Genomic DNA, 16318 nt, shown 5'->3' with positions numbered 1-16318 from the left:
CCCAGGGGTTGGTGTTGGGCCCACTGCTCTTTTTGATATATATTAATGACTTGGACTTGGGTATACAGGGCATAATTTCAAAGTTTGCAGATGACACGAAACTTAGAAAATGTAGTAAACAATGAGGAGGATAGTAACAGGCTTCAGGAGGACATAGACAGACTGGTGAAATGGGCAGACACATGGCAGATGAAATTTAACGCAGAGAAGTGTGAAGTGATACATTTTGGCAGGAAGAATGAGGAGAGGCAATATAAACAAAATGGTACAATTTTAAAGTGGGTGCAGGAACAGAGACACCTGGGGGTGAATATACACAAATCTTTGACGGTGGCAGGACAAGTTGAGAAGGCTGTTAAAAAAGCATATGTAATCCTTGGCTTTATTAATAGAGGCATAGAGTACAAAAGCAAGAAAGTTATGGTAAATCTTTATAAAATACTGGTTAGGCCTCTGCTGGAGTATTGTGTTCAATTCTAGGCACCACACTTTAGGAAGGCCTTAGAGAGGGTGCAGAGGAGATTTACTAGAATGGTACCAGGGATAAAGGACTTCAGTTATGTGAAGAGACTGGAGAAGCTGGGGTTGTTCTCCTTAGAGCAGAGAAAATTAAGAGATTTGATGGAGGTGTTCAAAATAATGAAGGGTTTTCATAGAGTAAATAAGAAACTGTTTCCAGCGGCAGAAGGGTCAGTAACCGGAGGACACAGATTTAAGGTGATTGGCAAAAGAACCAGAGGCGACATGAGATTTTTTTTTTACATAGCGAGTTGTTATGATCTGGAATGCACTGCCTGAAAGGGCAGTGGAAGCAGATTCAATAATAACTTTCAAAAGGGAATTGGATAAATACTTGAAGGGAAACATTTACAGGGCTACGGGGAAAGAGCAGGGGAGTGGAACTAATTGGATAGCTCTACAGGCACAATGGGCTGAATGGCCTCCTTCTGTGTTGTATTGTTCTATGATTCTATTGTAATGGTCCAAAGTGTCTTCTTCATCTGAAGCTATCTTGTGAATTCTTGAAGACATGACAAATTAGTAATTGAGAGTTGTCTAGGTGATGTAGTGTACTTGCATTTTCAAAAAGCATTTTATACAGTTTTATTTGTGAGACTATATGAAAATGAGACCCATGGAAATAATAGTGAACTAGCAGCTTGAATTGGAATTGGCTTGGAAATAGAAAGTAGCAGGTGATGATAAATGGAGTAATCTCTGTCACTGTTTTATTTTTTCCTGAAAATAGACGACCTGTGCCAACTTGTGTGGCGAGTGCTGCCATATCTTCAAAGGTGAGCTGGACCTGTTTCTGGCCGGAGCGGAGATCACTTTGTACAAGAGTCTCCTGGACTAGCCGAAAGAGCTAGAGAGCAATTTGCCAGATTTCCCTCCCACCTCCCCCCTCTAATTGGCCTAGGTTTTTAATCTGCTGTCCCACCTCTCCTAGGAGATTGCATGGCTCCGGGTGGGTAGGGAGAGTCCGTATCATGATGCATAAGGCATCATGACATTGGGGCAGGCTGGATGGACCAGCTGGTCTTTTCCTGTCCGACATGTTTGTATGTTCGTATCTCAGTTGGGGCAGCAGTTGAGGTGCTAAAACCAACTGGGCAAAGGATTGGAAAGTCAGCCAAGGTTCCTGCAATCGATTGCTATCTGGTTGTATGTGTGTGCATCTGTATAGTGGATGAAGACAGGATTAGGAGATGTCCGCACATTAGCTACAATGTCCGCACATGAAATAACCTGCTAACACATACTGGTACACGCCCGAAGAATGGGCACTTGGACAATGTATTGGAGGCACATACTGAGCTGTTGGATCCATGGAAAAGTAATGCTATGAAAAACAACCGGTTAGAGATGAATATTTTAGGACGTAAAATTAGGCAAATGTCCTTTAACTTTCCTCTCTTGGGGTGGGGTGGGGGGAGGTGGGGAATGAGTGTACATGGGCTGTAGGTGGAGATTAAATGGGTGGATAGGTCCTGTCTTCATTCACCATCCACCCACACACACACACAGATTCCAGCAGGAGTCGGTCAGAATCCATGATGGAGCAGGTTGACATGATTATTTCAAAGAGAATGTTTTTTCTATTTTGCGCCCCTCTGCCTTTATCTGCCCTTTGCTGGTGGATGGGAAGAATAAGTTCTTTGGAGTATGGTGCACGGGCCCTGACAGACAATTGGTACACTATCCAAATGGCCATTCATCGTATATAAGCCACACAAAATTGTAGTATGCTCACCCATAGCCAGGCTTAGATCAGCTAATTCAGCACAAGCCAGAGATTGAGCCTTACGTTCTCTTAGTTTATATGGCTCAACAGGACATCACATGTATGTAACTACTACGTCACTGGAGAGCATGAGTTTATTCCTTCATGTTTTCTTATGTTCTTATTATTTTTGTTATTGACACCGTGTTCTCGTCCAATTTTTTCGCTAGAGTTTAGAAGAATGAGAGGGGATCGCATTGAAACTTATAAAATTCTAACAGGACTAGACAGACTTGATGCAGGAAGGATGTTCCCGATGGCGGAGGAATCCAGAACCAGGGGGTCACAGTCTAAGGATAAGGGGTAAGCCATTTAGGACTGAGATGAGGAGGACTTTCTTCACCCAGAGAGTGGTGAACCTGTGGAATTCTCTGACACACAAGGCAGCAGAGGCCAATTCATTAAATATATTCAAGAAGGAGTTGGATATATTTCTTGAGGCTAAAGGGATCAAGGGATATGGGGAGAAAGCAGGGACAGGGTACTGAATTTGGATGATCAGCCATGATCTCATTAAATGGCGGAGTAGGCTCGAGGGGCCGAATGGCCTACTCCTGCTCCTATCTTCTATGTTTCTATGTTTCCTCCAAATTCCACTTTTATTTGATGTGAATTTCTGTTCCTTTTTATTGCGACTTTGTTTATGGCAGAATCAGTGTGAGATCTTGCAGGATATATTTTTTTCCAAGTGGTGATACCTGGTTCAAAGTTGGTGGCCAATATAATGACCACATTTTTGACCGTTGTGTCATCACAGCATGCAGACTATATATGGAGGCTTTGTGTCATTCTTTTCCCTGTTTTCTACTCCCCTTGTTCAAGTGGATGGAACGGTCAAACTTGCAGATACCTCCGCAGACGCCGTCGATGCCACTCTTTCGACCTACCGGAGGGTACACTTTAGTGATGTGGGAAACGCCCCTATACTCTCCTGGGTGAGACAGGCAAATGTGCCACTGGCGAAGCTGGTGAATGGGAATTAGCCAAGACGTAAGACTTAGATTTGGCTTTTCTTAAATTTGGGCACACAAAACACTAACTCAGTTCTCAAAGGGCTAACGAGAATTGTGATCATTTTCAAGGATGGATGAATGAAGAATGAACCACCTTGTACCTAGTTAATGTTTCATCAATATTTTCAGCTAGTTTATCTCAGTCACCTCTAACATCATACTACAAGAGAAACCCCACATAAAAATATGAAGTGCTGTATAATTTTCCAAACAGTCTAACACTTTGTTCACCCAACACTGTTTTGAAATTTCAATTAATGAAAAGACACAGCATACACAGACACTCCTAGGTTTTTTTTTCCCCAAAAGAAAACATTGCATTCCTTCAAAAGACCTGTCTACACCTCTGGATTTAGTCCGTCATGTCAAACACAAATGGGTTCGCATGAATTGTCTTTAATTTAGAAAGAAAAGAAAACCTTTTCATGGGTTGCTATGGCCAGAAATGCCTTAATTTATTCTAATTAGCTCTGTAAGAGGAATATGCTTCGGTCTAGTTTGCTCTTAGCTAACTCTTTACTTTTCTTCATGCAACTATTTAAAAATCGAGGCTTTTCTGACTATCCAGCAAACCTGTGAATAGTTACTCTAACAATGCTGCTGGTTGCAAAACCGAGAATACAGTTCATGGAGTCAATAGGATCCTTCTATACTCTTCAAGATGCTCAAAAAATATTTCAACTGATGACCTTGGAGCGATGCCTTGTCAGCTATGTACACTTTCCGCACCTTTCTCCTTCCACCCTTTTGTTTCGAATTCGCAGTTTGTATATGGGGGGAAAAAAAAATAACCAATGCTTTTACTTCATCCCAGGTAGCTTCACTTTTCTGACAACATCCAGAGATATATATCAGAGTTACAGGACAAGTGTCAACGAAAGAAGTCTTCACTGGTACAGGCAGAAGCTTAAAGGTAGAGGTATCCGACCCAGTAGACGAGATTAAATAGCAAAAATGTTGTAGGAAAAAACACGCGTGAATATGTGTCTAATTTCAAAATGTCTACGTGGATCCGTCCTTTGCGCCACGAGCCTGATTTACATTCCTTGTAGCAGCAGAAGAAGCTCTGGCAGTCTTTACCATCCAGGCATTCATATACGCAGGCTTCCTCAAAGTCCTGCCAGTACATAGAATTGTTTATGGTAATAACTGAAGAGGCCGGCCCCAGGTTCAGTACAGAATAGTTCTGGAGAATGAAGAGAAAAACGAGATTTAAAACACTGTCAATAGAACAGGGAGCTACCCTTTCCAAAAATATTTCCGATTTCTAGCAAAATGTAATCACAAGCAGTTCTAATATATATAGATATATATAATACATACACGTCATCTAGAAAATCTTAGCAATTTGCAGATCAATATATCCTATGCAAAGCATCTGTTTCAATCCCGACCATTTTCTTGAGTGCTTTCAATTACAATGCTGCAAAATACCTCTTTCTTGTCATCTGCCGCAAATGAAGTGCCCACAGATGCAAGAAAGTAATGGTGATTGCAATGCACTCGAGTTGCACTCACCAAACTCCCAGATAGCAAACAACGTGAGTAGGATAGCATTATGGGCTATAAGACATTCTGAGAGTTTATAAGCAAATCAAGCTTTTCCCGGGGAAGCTGAAGACATTGCCCTTGTTGCACATTACGTTTCATACTTCAGTCTGCATTGAAAGCAAATTGTTTCTCCCCCGCCTTCTCTTACCATTGATTAAATTAGCGGTATAAGGGGTGATTCTTCAATCCCACTCTCCCAGGAGGGAGCTGTGCTGCTGAGGAGTGCGGGCTGGCGAATGGGAGCTACAACCTTGCAGTCCTATCAGCGACTCATGTGCCCTCCGAGCATGGCTTCCCTGCCGAGAGCGTGGGACTGGAGAGTGCTATTTCATCAGATTGTCTTCATTCACAGAAAGGCAAAACAAGTAGCAATTACAGAGCAGAGCAATCACTTGACTTGATATTTGGAAAGCAATGGCTTTGCCTGGGGCACGTGATTCATGGTTTGTTGGCTTTTGTGTTTTGATTTTCCTTTCGCCAGCTTTTCCTTCCTTATTTTGAGTTCAACCCCTTTCTGTCGGGTTGGCAGGAGAGCTCTAGTCTTGGATTTCTCCATGATTATTGTCAATGCTGTAGTTTAATCAGCTGGCAGTAAATGAAATGAAAATTGGGAGATATGTATGACGGGCGGCTGAATCCGTCACACCCAACTTACGTTGTCGCCCAAAGTCAAAATGACTGCCCATAGAATTCCCAAAGGAAGGTGCAAGTCTGACAGAGAATGCAAATGATCCCACTGAGAGTCAAGAATATGACACACTGATAGGGTTGACAAGTGGTGACTGAGGGCAGCTGTAGATGGAAATGCCACTCGTCTGACAGACTCATTAAGGAAAGAAACTTAACATTCTTGAGCCTGACTATGTGTTGGTTTGCTTGGCATTACTTGGCCTGTCACACTAATGACATTTCTCACAATGTTTCTCTCTCAATCACCGCCTACCAGCCCCGTTATTTTCCTGCACTCTGCCCCAAATTGGGAAGCATTAAATTATTTGCCAGACTTCGTTTCCTGCATCTATCTCCGCAGGTGCCTTCATCTGCCGGCAGCACTCTGCCATTTTGATTTAAGGCCGTGGCTTCTTAGGCGATTACAGACCCTGTACTTTGTATCAAAGCTGCAATTGTTATGGATAAGTACCTCTTGGGATCCTTTCTGCTGGGTGAAGAACCATTCACGTCTGCGCTCCCCTTTCCAGTCCTGCTCATATTGACTCGGGAACCCATGACAGTGAGAATTAGGTTTAACTCTACAGCTGAGGGCAGCATCCGGGAGCTGGGAATGCAAAAAAATGTTTCCATGTGCAGGTAAAATATCCCAACAACTTTGAGCAATAGTCAACACAGTTATTAGACCTAGCAATGGAATCGCAGTGGTTAAGCAAACTGTCCTTTTACCTCCAGAGCTTTGGTTTAAATACACCTCGGCGTGATGTCACTCCTCCGTCGCCAGCTGCAGGGGCCCTACATGAAAAGAGTCTGAGTGATTTCAACCCAGCTTTTTACTGGCCGTGGTCCCACAAGACACTTGCAAGACAACCACTTACATTTATATAGCGCCTTTAACATAGTAAAATGTCCCAAAGCGCTTCACAGGAGCGATTATCGAACAAAACTTGACACTGAGCCACGTAAGGAAATATTAGGACAGGCGGCCAAAAAGGTAGGTTTTTAAGGAGTGTCTTAAAGGAGGAGAGCAAGGTAGAGAGGCGGAGAGGTTTAGGGAGGGAATTCCAGAGCTCATGGCTTAGGCAGCTGTAGGTACAGCCGGCAATGTTGGGGCGAAGGAAATCGGGGACGCGTTAGAGGCCAGAATTGGAGGAACATAGAGTTCTCGGAAGGTTGTAGGGCTGGAGGAGTAACAGAGATTGGGAGGGGCGGGGCCATGGCGGGATCTGAACCCAAGACTTCCAACAATTCACAGTAAGTGCGAACTAAAATAACAATCTCTCTCAGAGGTCATTTGGATGACAAAGAAATGGGAAAAAAAATTCCACACTTGTGCAACAAAAGGGTACTTTTCAGAAACGGAGGTAATGAGCAGGCAAATTGGGCATTGCTGATCTACAACAACAAGTTGTTGTCGGTATTGCAGATCTCTGTGCCAAAAGTCCCGATGTGCACTCTGATGCGCTATCAATTACTCATAAAAGACTGAGAGTTAAGAGAGTAACTAAAGGCTTTTATTAACAAAAGAATGAAGGTCTGCCTCGAGTGGTCGACCGGTCCAGAATACAAAGGGGGCTGGGGAGCAGTCACCTTTATACTAGGACTTGTGGGAGGAGTCAGCCGAGGCATGTCCAGGCATGTACACAGTGGAATACAAACAGTGGTTTACCACACACTCCTTTGCCACAAAGCTTTGGACCAGCAGTGTTAACTCCTAAAATGTACTAGTTATAAGTGCAGCTCTTTTGAATGAACTAATGGCCCAGAAATTGCTGTGGCAGGCCAACGAACGATGCCCGCTGTTAGTTAGAGTTGCCCTTGCCCGTTTACTCCAAGATATTTTGCCCAGCAAGTTGCTGGAAGTGCAAGGGGGAAACAGCGCAGCGCCCTCTACTGGGCATCTGGGATCTCAGTGAACAGGACAAGCAACTGTGTATCGCCTTAACCAATCAGATTGAAGGATTGTGAAATGAGCTGCGCAAGGTCTGAACAAGCAAGTGTAAGTTAGAATACGTGAATTCAATGTCAAAACAGGTACAGACAGAGAAATAAAGAGAGGGAAAGAAAGATTGGATTGAGAGAGAGAGAAAAATGAGACAAAGAAAAAGTGAAAATTTTAATTTTTTAAATATCTCAAACAACAATTAAAACCTGAAGGAATGAGACTCCACACTTGTAATAGTTCATTTTCAGTGGCAGAGAGGTTGACTGGCAGTAATTAATACTTATCACATCGTTAAAAGGGTAGGTAGACTTGAAATGACTCGACTTAACTTCCTGTGGCAAGTTTACTTCATATCTACCATTCAAGTACAGGAACTTCATGCCGCTCAATGCATTTGAATAGGGAGCCAGACAGCGAGATGCCGTTTTTATGAAGCTAACAGCAACTTCTCGAATTCCACATTTGCCCTCGCCTGAAGTTGCCTTGGCATTTGCACTTAAATAGCAGCGAGCGATATTAGCCTGCTATTTTGACAGCAATTTTTGGGCCAATTTTTTTTAGCTCCTTTTTTTTCCTCCATGCTGCGCATTGCCAATCTGGGTACAAGCTGACTGTTAAGCAAATCCAATATGCGTACTAGAGCATATACTGTAAGAAAGGATTTCATCTAACTGCTCAAAATCTGCTTTGCAGGAGGACTCCACTGTAACTGTGGGGTAAATGTTTGTCTTGAATGCTTCCAGCACAGAGTTCCGAGCACCATGGGTGCTATAAATGAAAAAGTACCCTTATCTATATATATAAAGCGGTACTTCTGTCATTCTGTCTGTCTATCTGTCTGTCATTTCCTGTGCGCCTTACGGGTATGCACTCGAAAGTTACAGGGCGTACCTACGCGCGCGTTACCTCCAAAGAAAGCTTATGCTTCAGAGACGGTTTTAAGCGTATTTACTTTTCGGTCGGACGAAAATTGTTCGCGCCTTATGCAAAAAACCTTCAAAATTAAACTCATTATCTGCTAGCATTGATTGACTGACATCAAGGTTCCACCAATCCTGTTCCATCACGATTGACCAATCCTACAGTACGGTCCCCTGATGGTTGGCCAATCGGTGTGTGTGTGGGCGGGACTATTCGTTTTCATCTCGGGGAGCTGCCAGCCATTGTTTGACTACCAGCTTCCAGCTCAAATGACTTCACCTTCCAGCTAAAACGACTTTCAAAGTTAGTTTCTCTTTTAAAAATAACATAAGATTTACCAAAAACGTTTTATAAGTACTTTCACTTTCATTTTTCAACCTTTTAAAAGGTAGACATACAGGGACACAGACAGGGCCCTAAAGCCTGCCACTCGATTTAAAATGTTGCCCAGCACCAGATTCACAAAGGGACACAGACAGGGCCCCAAAGCCATAAGTAGTTTCACTTTCATTTTTCAACCTTTTAAAAGGTAGACATACAGGGACACACACAGGGCCCTAAAGCCTGCCACTCGATTTAAAATGTTGCCCAGCACCAGATTCACAAAGGGACACAGACAGGGCCCCAAAGCCTGGCACTCGATTTAAACCGCCTGCCCCAAAACAGCCCCGGCAACGCCGGGCTCCCCAGCTAGTAAGATAATAAAATCTATTCAAAATTAAAAAGTAATCAATTCCACTTCTGCCACTCGATGAACACAATGCTGTCAATCAAACATCCAATCTTGTAACTCTCACCATTATTATGCCTATCATGCTGCTTTCATACTAGCTCCAGGCTCCAGTGAATTGTCTGCATGCAGACCATTGTTTATAATGGTAAACTATTCCTCCTCATCCTTTTCGACCTGAATGCAGCCTTTGACATGGTAGACCACACCATCCTCCTCCAAAGTCTCTCCTCCGTTGTCCAGCTGGGTTGGACTGCCTTCACCTGGCTCCAGTCTTATCTATCCAGTCGTAGTCAGAGAATCACCTGCAATGGCTTCTCTTCCTGCCCCCGTACCATTACCTCTGGTGTCCCCCAAGGATCTATCCTCGGCTCCCTCCTAATGCTCATCTACATGCTGCCCCTCGGTGACATTATCCAAAAACACAATGTCAGATTCCACATGCACGCTGACGACACCCAGCTCTACCTCACCACCTCTCTCGATCCCGCCACGGTCCCTGATTTGTAACACTGCTTGTCCGACATCCAGCTATCTCCGGTGTCCTGGTCAATATTTATCCCTCAACCAACATCACTAAAACAGATTATCTGGTCAGTATCACATTGCTGTTTGTGGGAGCTTGCTGTGTGCAAATAATTGGCTGCTGCATTTACATCAACAGTGACTACACTTCAAAAAGTACTTCATTGGCTGTAAAGCGCTTTGGGATGTTAATTGGTTGTGAAAGGCGCTATAGAAATGCAAGTCTTTCTTTTTTTTGGTGTCATATTTGATATGAGATGAGCTTCCGACCACATATCCGCACCATTACCAAGACTGCCTACTTCCACCTCCGTAACATTGCCCGAATCTGCCCCTACCTCAGCTCATCTATTGCTGAAACCCTCATCCAGGCCTTTATTACCTCTAGACTTGACTATTGCAAAGCTCTCCTGGCCGGCCTCCATCTTCCACCCTACGCAAACTTGAGCTCATCCAAAACTCTGCTGCCCATATCCTAACTAGTGCCAAGTCACGTTCACCCATCACCCCTGTGTTCGCTGACCTACAATGGCTCCCAGTCCGGCAATGCCTCAATTTTAAAATTATCATCCTTGTTTTCAAATCCCTCCATGTCCTCGCCCCTGCCTATTTCTGTAAACTCCCTCCAGCCCTACAATTTCCGATATCTCTGCGCTCCTCCAATTTTGCCCTCTTGGACATTCCCGATTTTAATCACTGCACCATTGGCGACCATGCCTTCAGCTGCCTGGGCCCTAAGCTCTGGAATTCCCACCTTAAACCTCTCCGCCTTTTTACCTCTCTCTCCTCCTTTAAGATGCTCCTTAAAACCTACCTCTGTAGGCTAAAGGAATCAAGGGATATGGGGAGAAGGCAGGGACAGGGTACTGAATTTGGATGATCAGCCATGATCTCATCGAATGGCGGAGCAGGCTCGAGGGGCCGAATGGCCTACTCCTGCTCCTATCTTCTATGTCTATGTGACCAAGCTGCCCTAATATCTCCTTATGTGGCTCGGTGTCAAATTTTTGTGATAACGCTCCTGTGAAGTGCCTTGGGACATTTTACTACGTTAAAGGCGCTATATAAATACAAGTTGTTGTAATGAGGGATATAGAGCTGGAGCCTTAAGTTTCCATGACCACTAAATCTGGAATATATTTGCTGCTGAAATTTATCACACACTGTCATCTCTCTGTAGTACTTAGTACAAAGTTGACCAGTTATTTACCTGTCATAGTATATGGCACAATTGTATGAACAACAGATACCTGGCTATATAAGAGGAGAATTTGCTTGCTCATTACAAAAAAGGATAGTTGGATTTATATGTGGTTCATCATTGCTATGTAATTGCCTCAAATGTCCTCCTACAGGGACCGTTATGTGGATAAATGTGGCAGCCATTTTGCACCACCAATACCCTACAAACAGCATTAAGATGACCCGTTGTAGCACGGCGGCCGGCAGCTTCTCGGCGGGAGGCTCGGAGGTCGAACTGGTAGGAGGGAATGCGACCAGCGTACCGAGGTCGGGAAAAGCAGGCCCTGGAAGGTCGGACACCGCGGGAGGCTCGGAGGTCAGACCGGGTGGAAGGAGAGCCAGGGAGAAGCAGGCCCCGGGACATCGGTACCACGGCGGCTGAAGATTGTCGGGCAGGAGTGCGGGAAAGGCGGAGCGAGGCGAGAGCGGACCCTATTGTGATGGCGCCGATGAAGATGGCTGCCGTCCTTGTGGGCTCCGTGCGTACCAAGCAGCTAAGTGTCCTTTGCTGCTTGGTGCGCTCGGCTCGTTAAGACAAAAGCATTTCACTGACTGGATTTCACTTGTTGTATTTGGTTATGTGACAAATAAAAAAATTGAAAATTGAAATTGACTGGTTAATCGATATTTTTTGGTAATACTGAGAGAAGAATGTTGTCCAGGACCAGGGGAGAGCTGTTTGTTCTTCTTTGAAGGGTGCTGTGTGATCTTCAGCGTCCACCTGAACTGTCAGAAGGGACCGCAATTTGTATCACTTGTAACGACAGCAGTCCCATAGTATTGTGCTGGCGTGCCAGCCTAGATTATGTGCTCTTGTCCTGGCGTGGGACTCAAACTCACAGCCATCTACCCAAAGATGAGAGTGCTGGCAACTGAGCCAAGCAGGTGCATTCTGCAGTTTTGGCTGTGGAGCTGGGAATCACACGGGGATAGCTGAAAGAGCTAGTCAAAAGCCCAGTGAGCTGACTGACTGCAAATTTCCGGAGTCAGCTCATTTGCACAATTTTACCCTGATATCCCCGTGAAGCTCTGGTCTTGAGCTGTGAACTAGTCTAAAGGCGGAGGTGGGAAATCTGGCTTAAATGCAGTTCTCAAAAGACTGCAGCTCAAACTTAAAGGCATTTCAAATATCTTTCAGCCTTTGCCAAGACTGCAGGAGGTGGAAAAATGTCAATCAAAAAATGCAGTGAAGAGACCCCAAATGGAGTCTGTGAGCAAGTGATGGAACGGTGCAGCACCCTATTTTAAGTCGATGTGTTTCTGCATGAGGTGGGGGGCGAGGAAGGTTGCATGGTTTGGAACTCCAGAGTATAACCAGAGGACACACTGCCTGTCAGTAGATTCCAACCAGACTCACTGATCTGTGCTGTACAGTACCTACAGAACCTGGGAATTGAAGCGGGCAAATATAGCACACTTTAACAAATGTGGCAAAGTAAGACTACGAAACAGTGCCACGTCAAAGGCTCAAAACTGCGTTGTAATATGTTGTCTGTCAACTTAGTCCACATGACCTGTTCCCCCATGGCCAGCCCTCGTACAGCTTTACAGCTCTTCCATTGTAATTCATGTGCACTCATACTTTAACAAGGCACGAATTCAAGATGCAACAGGTCACTGACTGATATATCAGTTGACCTGCAGGTTGGGCACGTATCTGTCACTGCAAATATGTTCTTTCAACTTACAATATTTCAAGACTACTTCTCTGGTTGTGTGACAACATTCAAGTGGACAGATCCAAATCGGAGAAACGTTCACACGTCACAAGCCTTTGACTCCTTTGGTGGAGGCCACCCAGGATATTCTCATACATCAGAGCATGGAAGGAGTAGGGAAAGACAAGTCAGGCTTAATATCTTTCTGCTGTTATCTTCTGTCCCCTTATTACTCACTCCTACATAGGCTTATATCTTGTACCTTCACTAGATGGACTGCAGAGGTTCAAGGCGGCGGCTCACCACCACCTTCTCAAGGGCAATTAGAGTTGGGCAATAAATTGCCAGTGACGCCCACATCCCAGGAACGACTATAAAACATTATTCGCATTGCCTTGCAATGAAAGCTCTGTTTGTGGGTATGTTGGGGAACAGTTGTGCCTTTTCAGTCATTGTAGGCATGGAAGACTAGTCAAATCAACAAACAACGGGCGTTACCGATTCCAATTTCACGCCCAGAGTGTGCTTCAGATGCACGGTGTTTGCACCTGCAAATCTGCAGGATTCAAAATCCCTGTGCTATGTTGACATGCCCCATAACGCACCAACATAATAACAGCCTTTGTAAACAGCTTGGTTATGTGCGATGTAGTCAACGATCTCCCAGCCCAGTTCACCTCTTTGTACTTGAGGCCACCGACAGGATTGGAGACCTGACAGGTATTGATAGGTAACTTTATGGTTCATTGGGATTTATGGCTGAATATTAGAGCCATAGAATTTCTTTGAAGGGCGAAACTGTCAGTATCTGACATTTTACAGTTATCAATACGAATATAGTACAAGTTTAATCATTTAATAAACAGGCACTGTTAGACCAATGCATTTTTAACATTGGCGTGCAATTTTGATAATCACTGCTTTCTAGTGTTTTTAATATTTTAAATTTGGAGTCGACACGGAGTTGTTTATGTTTATTCTAAAAAAAAAAGTGTTGGCTAACAGAAATAAACATCTATTACATTTTGGTAAATGATTATGGCAAAGTGAATCAGCCCCTGAAAGTTAGTGACTGGGGTTATCCAAAGTCATAATATTCAGAATATAATATCTATGCAAATAGATTCCATCTATGATGCCCCACAGTACTGAGGGCCTGACATGTAGGAAAAGATACATGCTACTGCTTTGCAGAAGGAAAGAGATGAGTGTCTTATCATTTGCAAACAAGGTCACTCATTCCTAATGCATCTATGAATAGCCAGCTCACTGACTTGGCATATGTCGACAGTGGTGGCTTGGAAAGATCATAGAATCATAGAAAGTTACTGTTAGATCCGTGATTCTGAGAGTATGATGTTTTTCAATAACCACACGGATGCTGTAACTTAACAATCAACAGGTATTTACTGGAGGAGGGTAGTCTCAAGACTGGGGGTACAGAGGCATGCGCAAGGCTTATATACAGGTGTGGTCACTGCCGGTACTACAGTATACAGGAGCTGTAAAAGTACTTCTGGCTTAAAGGCACATACACTACAATTCCTCCCCTTTTAGATTAGTAGTAACCCTAATATTCAAATAACGATTAACACTTTAACATGTACATTAAACAACAATATTCCATTCATAGACTCCGTCTTTGGGGCGGCTTCCTGACCCTTTCGGGATAGCGCCTTTCCAGAGGTTCTTGTTCTTGGTGCAGAGGCGATTCTGACCCCTTTTCATCGGGTAGTTCATCGGGTTCCACTGCTACTGGTTCTGAGGTAGATGCTACCGGTATGTCGGGTTCATCCCCAGGTACTCGAGACATGGGGTTGACGCGTTCCTGTGACGCTAAGATCTGATCGACGTGGCGTCTCACAATGTTCTCCCCGACATCCACTGTGTACATTAATGGCCCCTGCCTTGTGCATATCGTTCCGGGTTGCCATTTCTCTGTTCGATAGTCACGGGCCAAGACTGGTTGTCCTACATTGAAGCTCCTTGTCGGCTTCTCATTGATGTGCTGGAATTGTTTGTCCTCAACATTTCTTCGCACATTTGGTCTGAGCAAGTCCAGACGAGATCTCAACCTTCGGTTAAAGAACATCATGGCCGGGGTCTGGTTGGTAACTGCATGTGTCGCGTTTCGGTAGGCTAATAAGAAATTGTCCATCTTATGCTGTAGTGGAGTTTCATCGTCGCACATGGCCTTTATCGTCTTCTTAAAGGTTTGTACGAACCTCTCAGCCAATCCATTTGTGGCTGGATGATACGGGGCGGATGTGTAATGCCTTACCCCATTCCTTCTCATAAATTTTTGAAACTCTTCGGACACAAACTGCGGTCCATTATCAGAGCAAATCTGCTCTGGCAAACCGTTTCTGGCAAATATGGTCCGTAGGACTGCAATCGTTTTCTCTGTAGTGGTTGAGGACATTTTTATCACCTCAGGCCACTTCGAATGAGCATCCACTGCTATTAAGATCATTGAGTCCATGAATGGACCAGCGAAATCAATATGCACCCGTTGCCATGGAGAGGAGGGCCACTCCCATGGGTGTAGAGGGGCATGTGGTGGTGCATTTTGGACCTTCTGGCATCCTAAGCAGCTCTTAGTTAGGTCTTCGATTTGTTGATCGATTCCCGGCCACCACACATAAGCCCTAGCAAGGCTTTTCATTTTCACTCCCCCCAGATGACCTTCATGTAGCTCATTTAGCACTCTCTCCCTTAACTTGGGTGGAATCACCACTCTGGATCCACACATCACTGTTCCCTGGCATACTGACAGCTGTTCTCTTCTGGATGAGAATGCTGGCAACAGTAAGGCGCCATGTGTTGGCCATCCCCTCACCGTCAAATCATATACCCGAGACAGCGTCGGATCATTGCGGGTCTCCTTCTCTATATCTGCGTTCGTTACTGGCAATCGTTCAATTATTGACGAATAAAATATCTCGATAGGGTCCACTGCTGGTGCTTCCTCCACAGTAGGCAGTGGCAGGCGCGATAGCCCATCATCGTTCCCATGCTGTTTCGTGCCTTTATATTCTATTTCATATTGATTCGCCCCTAGAAACAGGGACCATCTTTGTAACCGTTGTGCAGTCATCACTGGAACGCCCTTCTTCGGATTAAAGATGGAGACAAGTGGTTGGTGGTCAGTCAGCAAGGTGAACTTTTGCCCATGCAGATAGTGGTTGAATTTTTTTACTCCCCATACTAGGCTGAGGGCCTCCCTGTCAATCTGGGCATAGTTGCGCTCGGCTGAGGTTAGTGACCAAGGCGCAAAGGCTACTGGCCTCTCCAACCCGTCTGGGAAGTTGTGCGACAGCACCGCTCCAATACCATAGGGTGATGCATCACATGCCAAATGAATTGGTAGCACTGGGTTGAAATGGGCCAACACCTCTTTTGATGTGATCAATTCTTTACACTTCTGGAAAGCTCGTCTACGTTTGTCATCCCACTTCCATGGTACCCCTGTTTGCAGTAGGGTGTTCAGTGGGTGTAATACCGTGGACAAATTTGGTAAGAACTTGTGGTAGTAGTTTACCAGCCCGAGGAACGACCTCAGTTGTGACACATTTTCCAGTGCTGGAGCCTTGACTACTGCCTCAATCTTTTCAGGGGACTTATGTAACCCCTCTTCATCGATGACGTGGCCACAATACGAGATCTGTTTCTGGAAAAACTCGCACTTGTGGCGATTAGCTCGTAGCCCATACTCCTTTAATCTGGTGAGTACCTTCTCCAAGTTGGCGAGGTGATCACTGTCATTTTCGCCCGTGACCA

General features: G+C 44.6%; 1 protein-coding gene across 1 annotated transcript in view; it reads right to left on the bottom strand.

Moving 5' to 3' along the window:
- Positions 1-1435: 1435 nt before the first annotated feature.
- Positions 1436-16318, bottom strand: part of gabrg3 (gamma-aminobutyric acid type A receptor subunit gamma3) — a 102336-nt gene continuing 87453 nt past the window's right edge. The window contains exons 3-4 of the mRNA XM_085999551.1: positions 5990-6124; positions 1436-4483 (exon numbers count right to left, since the gene is read on the bottom strand). Of these exons, the coding sequence (XP_085855677.1) occupies positions 4205-4483; positions 5990-6124 (414 nt within the window). The 3' untranslated portion in view covers positions 1436-4204. The remainder of the gene's footprint in view (positions 4484-5989; positions 6125-16318) is intronic.

This window comes from Somniosus microcephalus, chromosome 10 (assembly GCF_052327205.1).
Source record: "Somniosus microcephalus isolate GS21.2 chromosome 10, FLI_Smic_1.0, whole genome shotgun sequence".
Taxonomy (NCBI): domain Eukaryota; kingdom Metazoa; phylum Chordata; class Chondrichthyes; order Squaliformes; family Somniosidae; genus Somniosus; species Somniosus microcephalus.
Note: the sequence above shows the minus strand (reverse complement) of the source record. Positions and strands in the feature narration are given on the sequence as shown.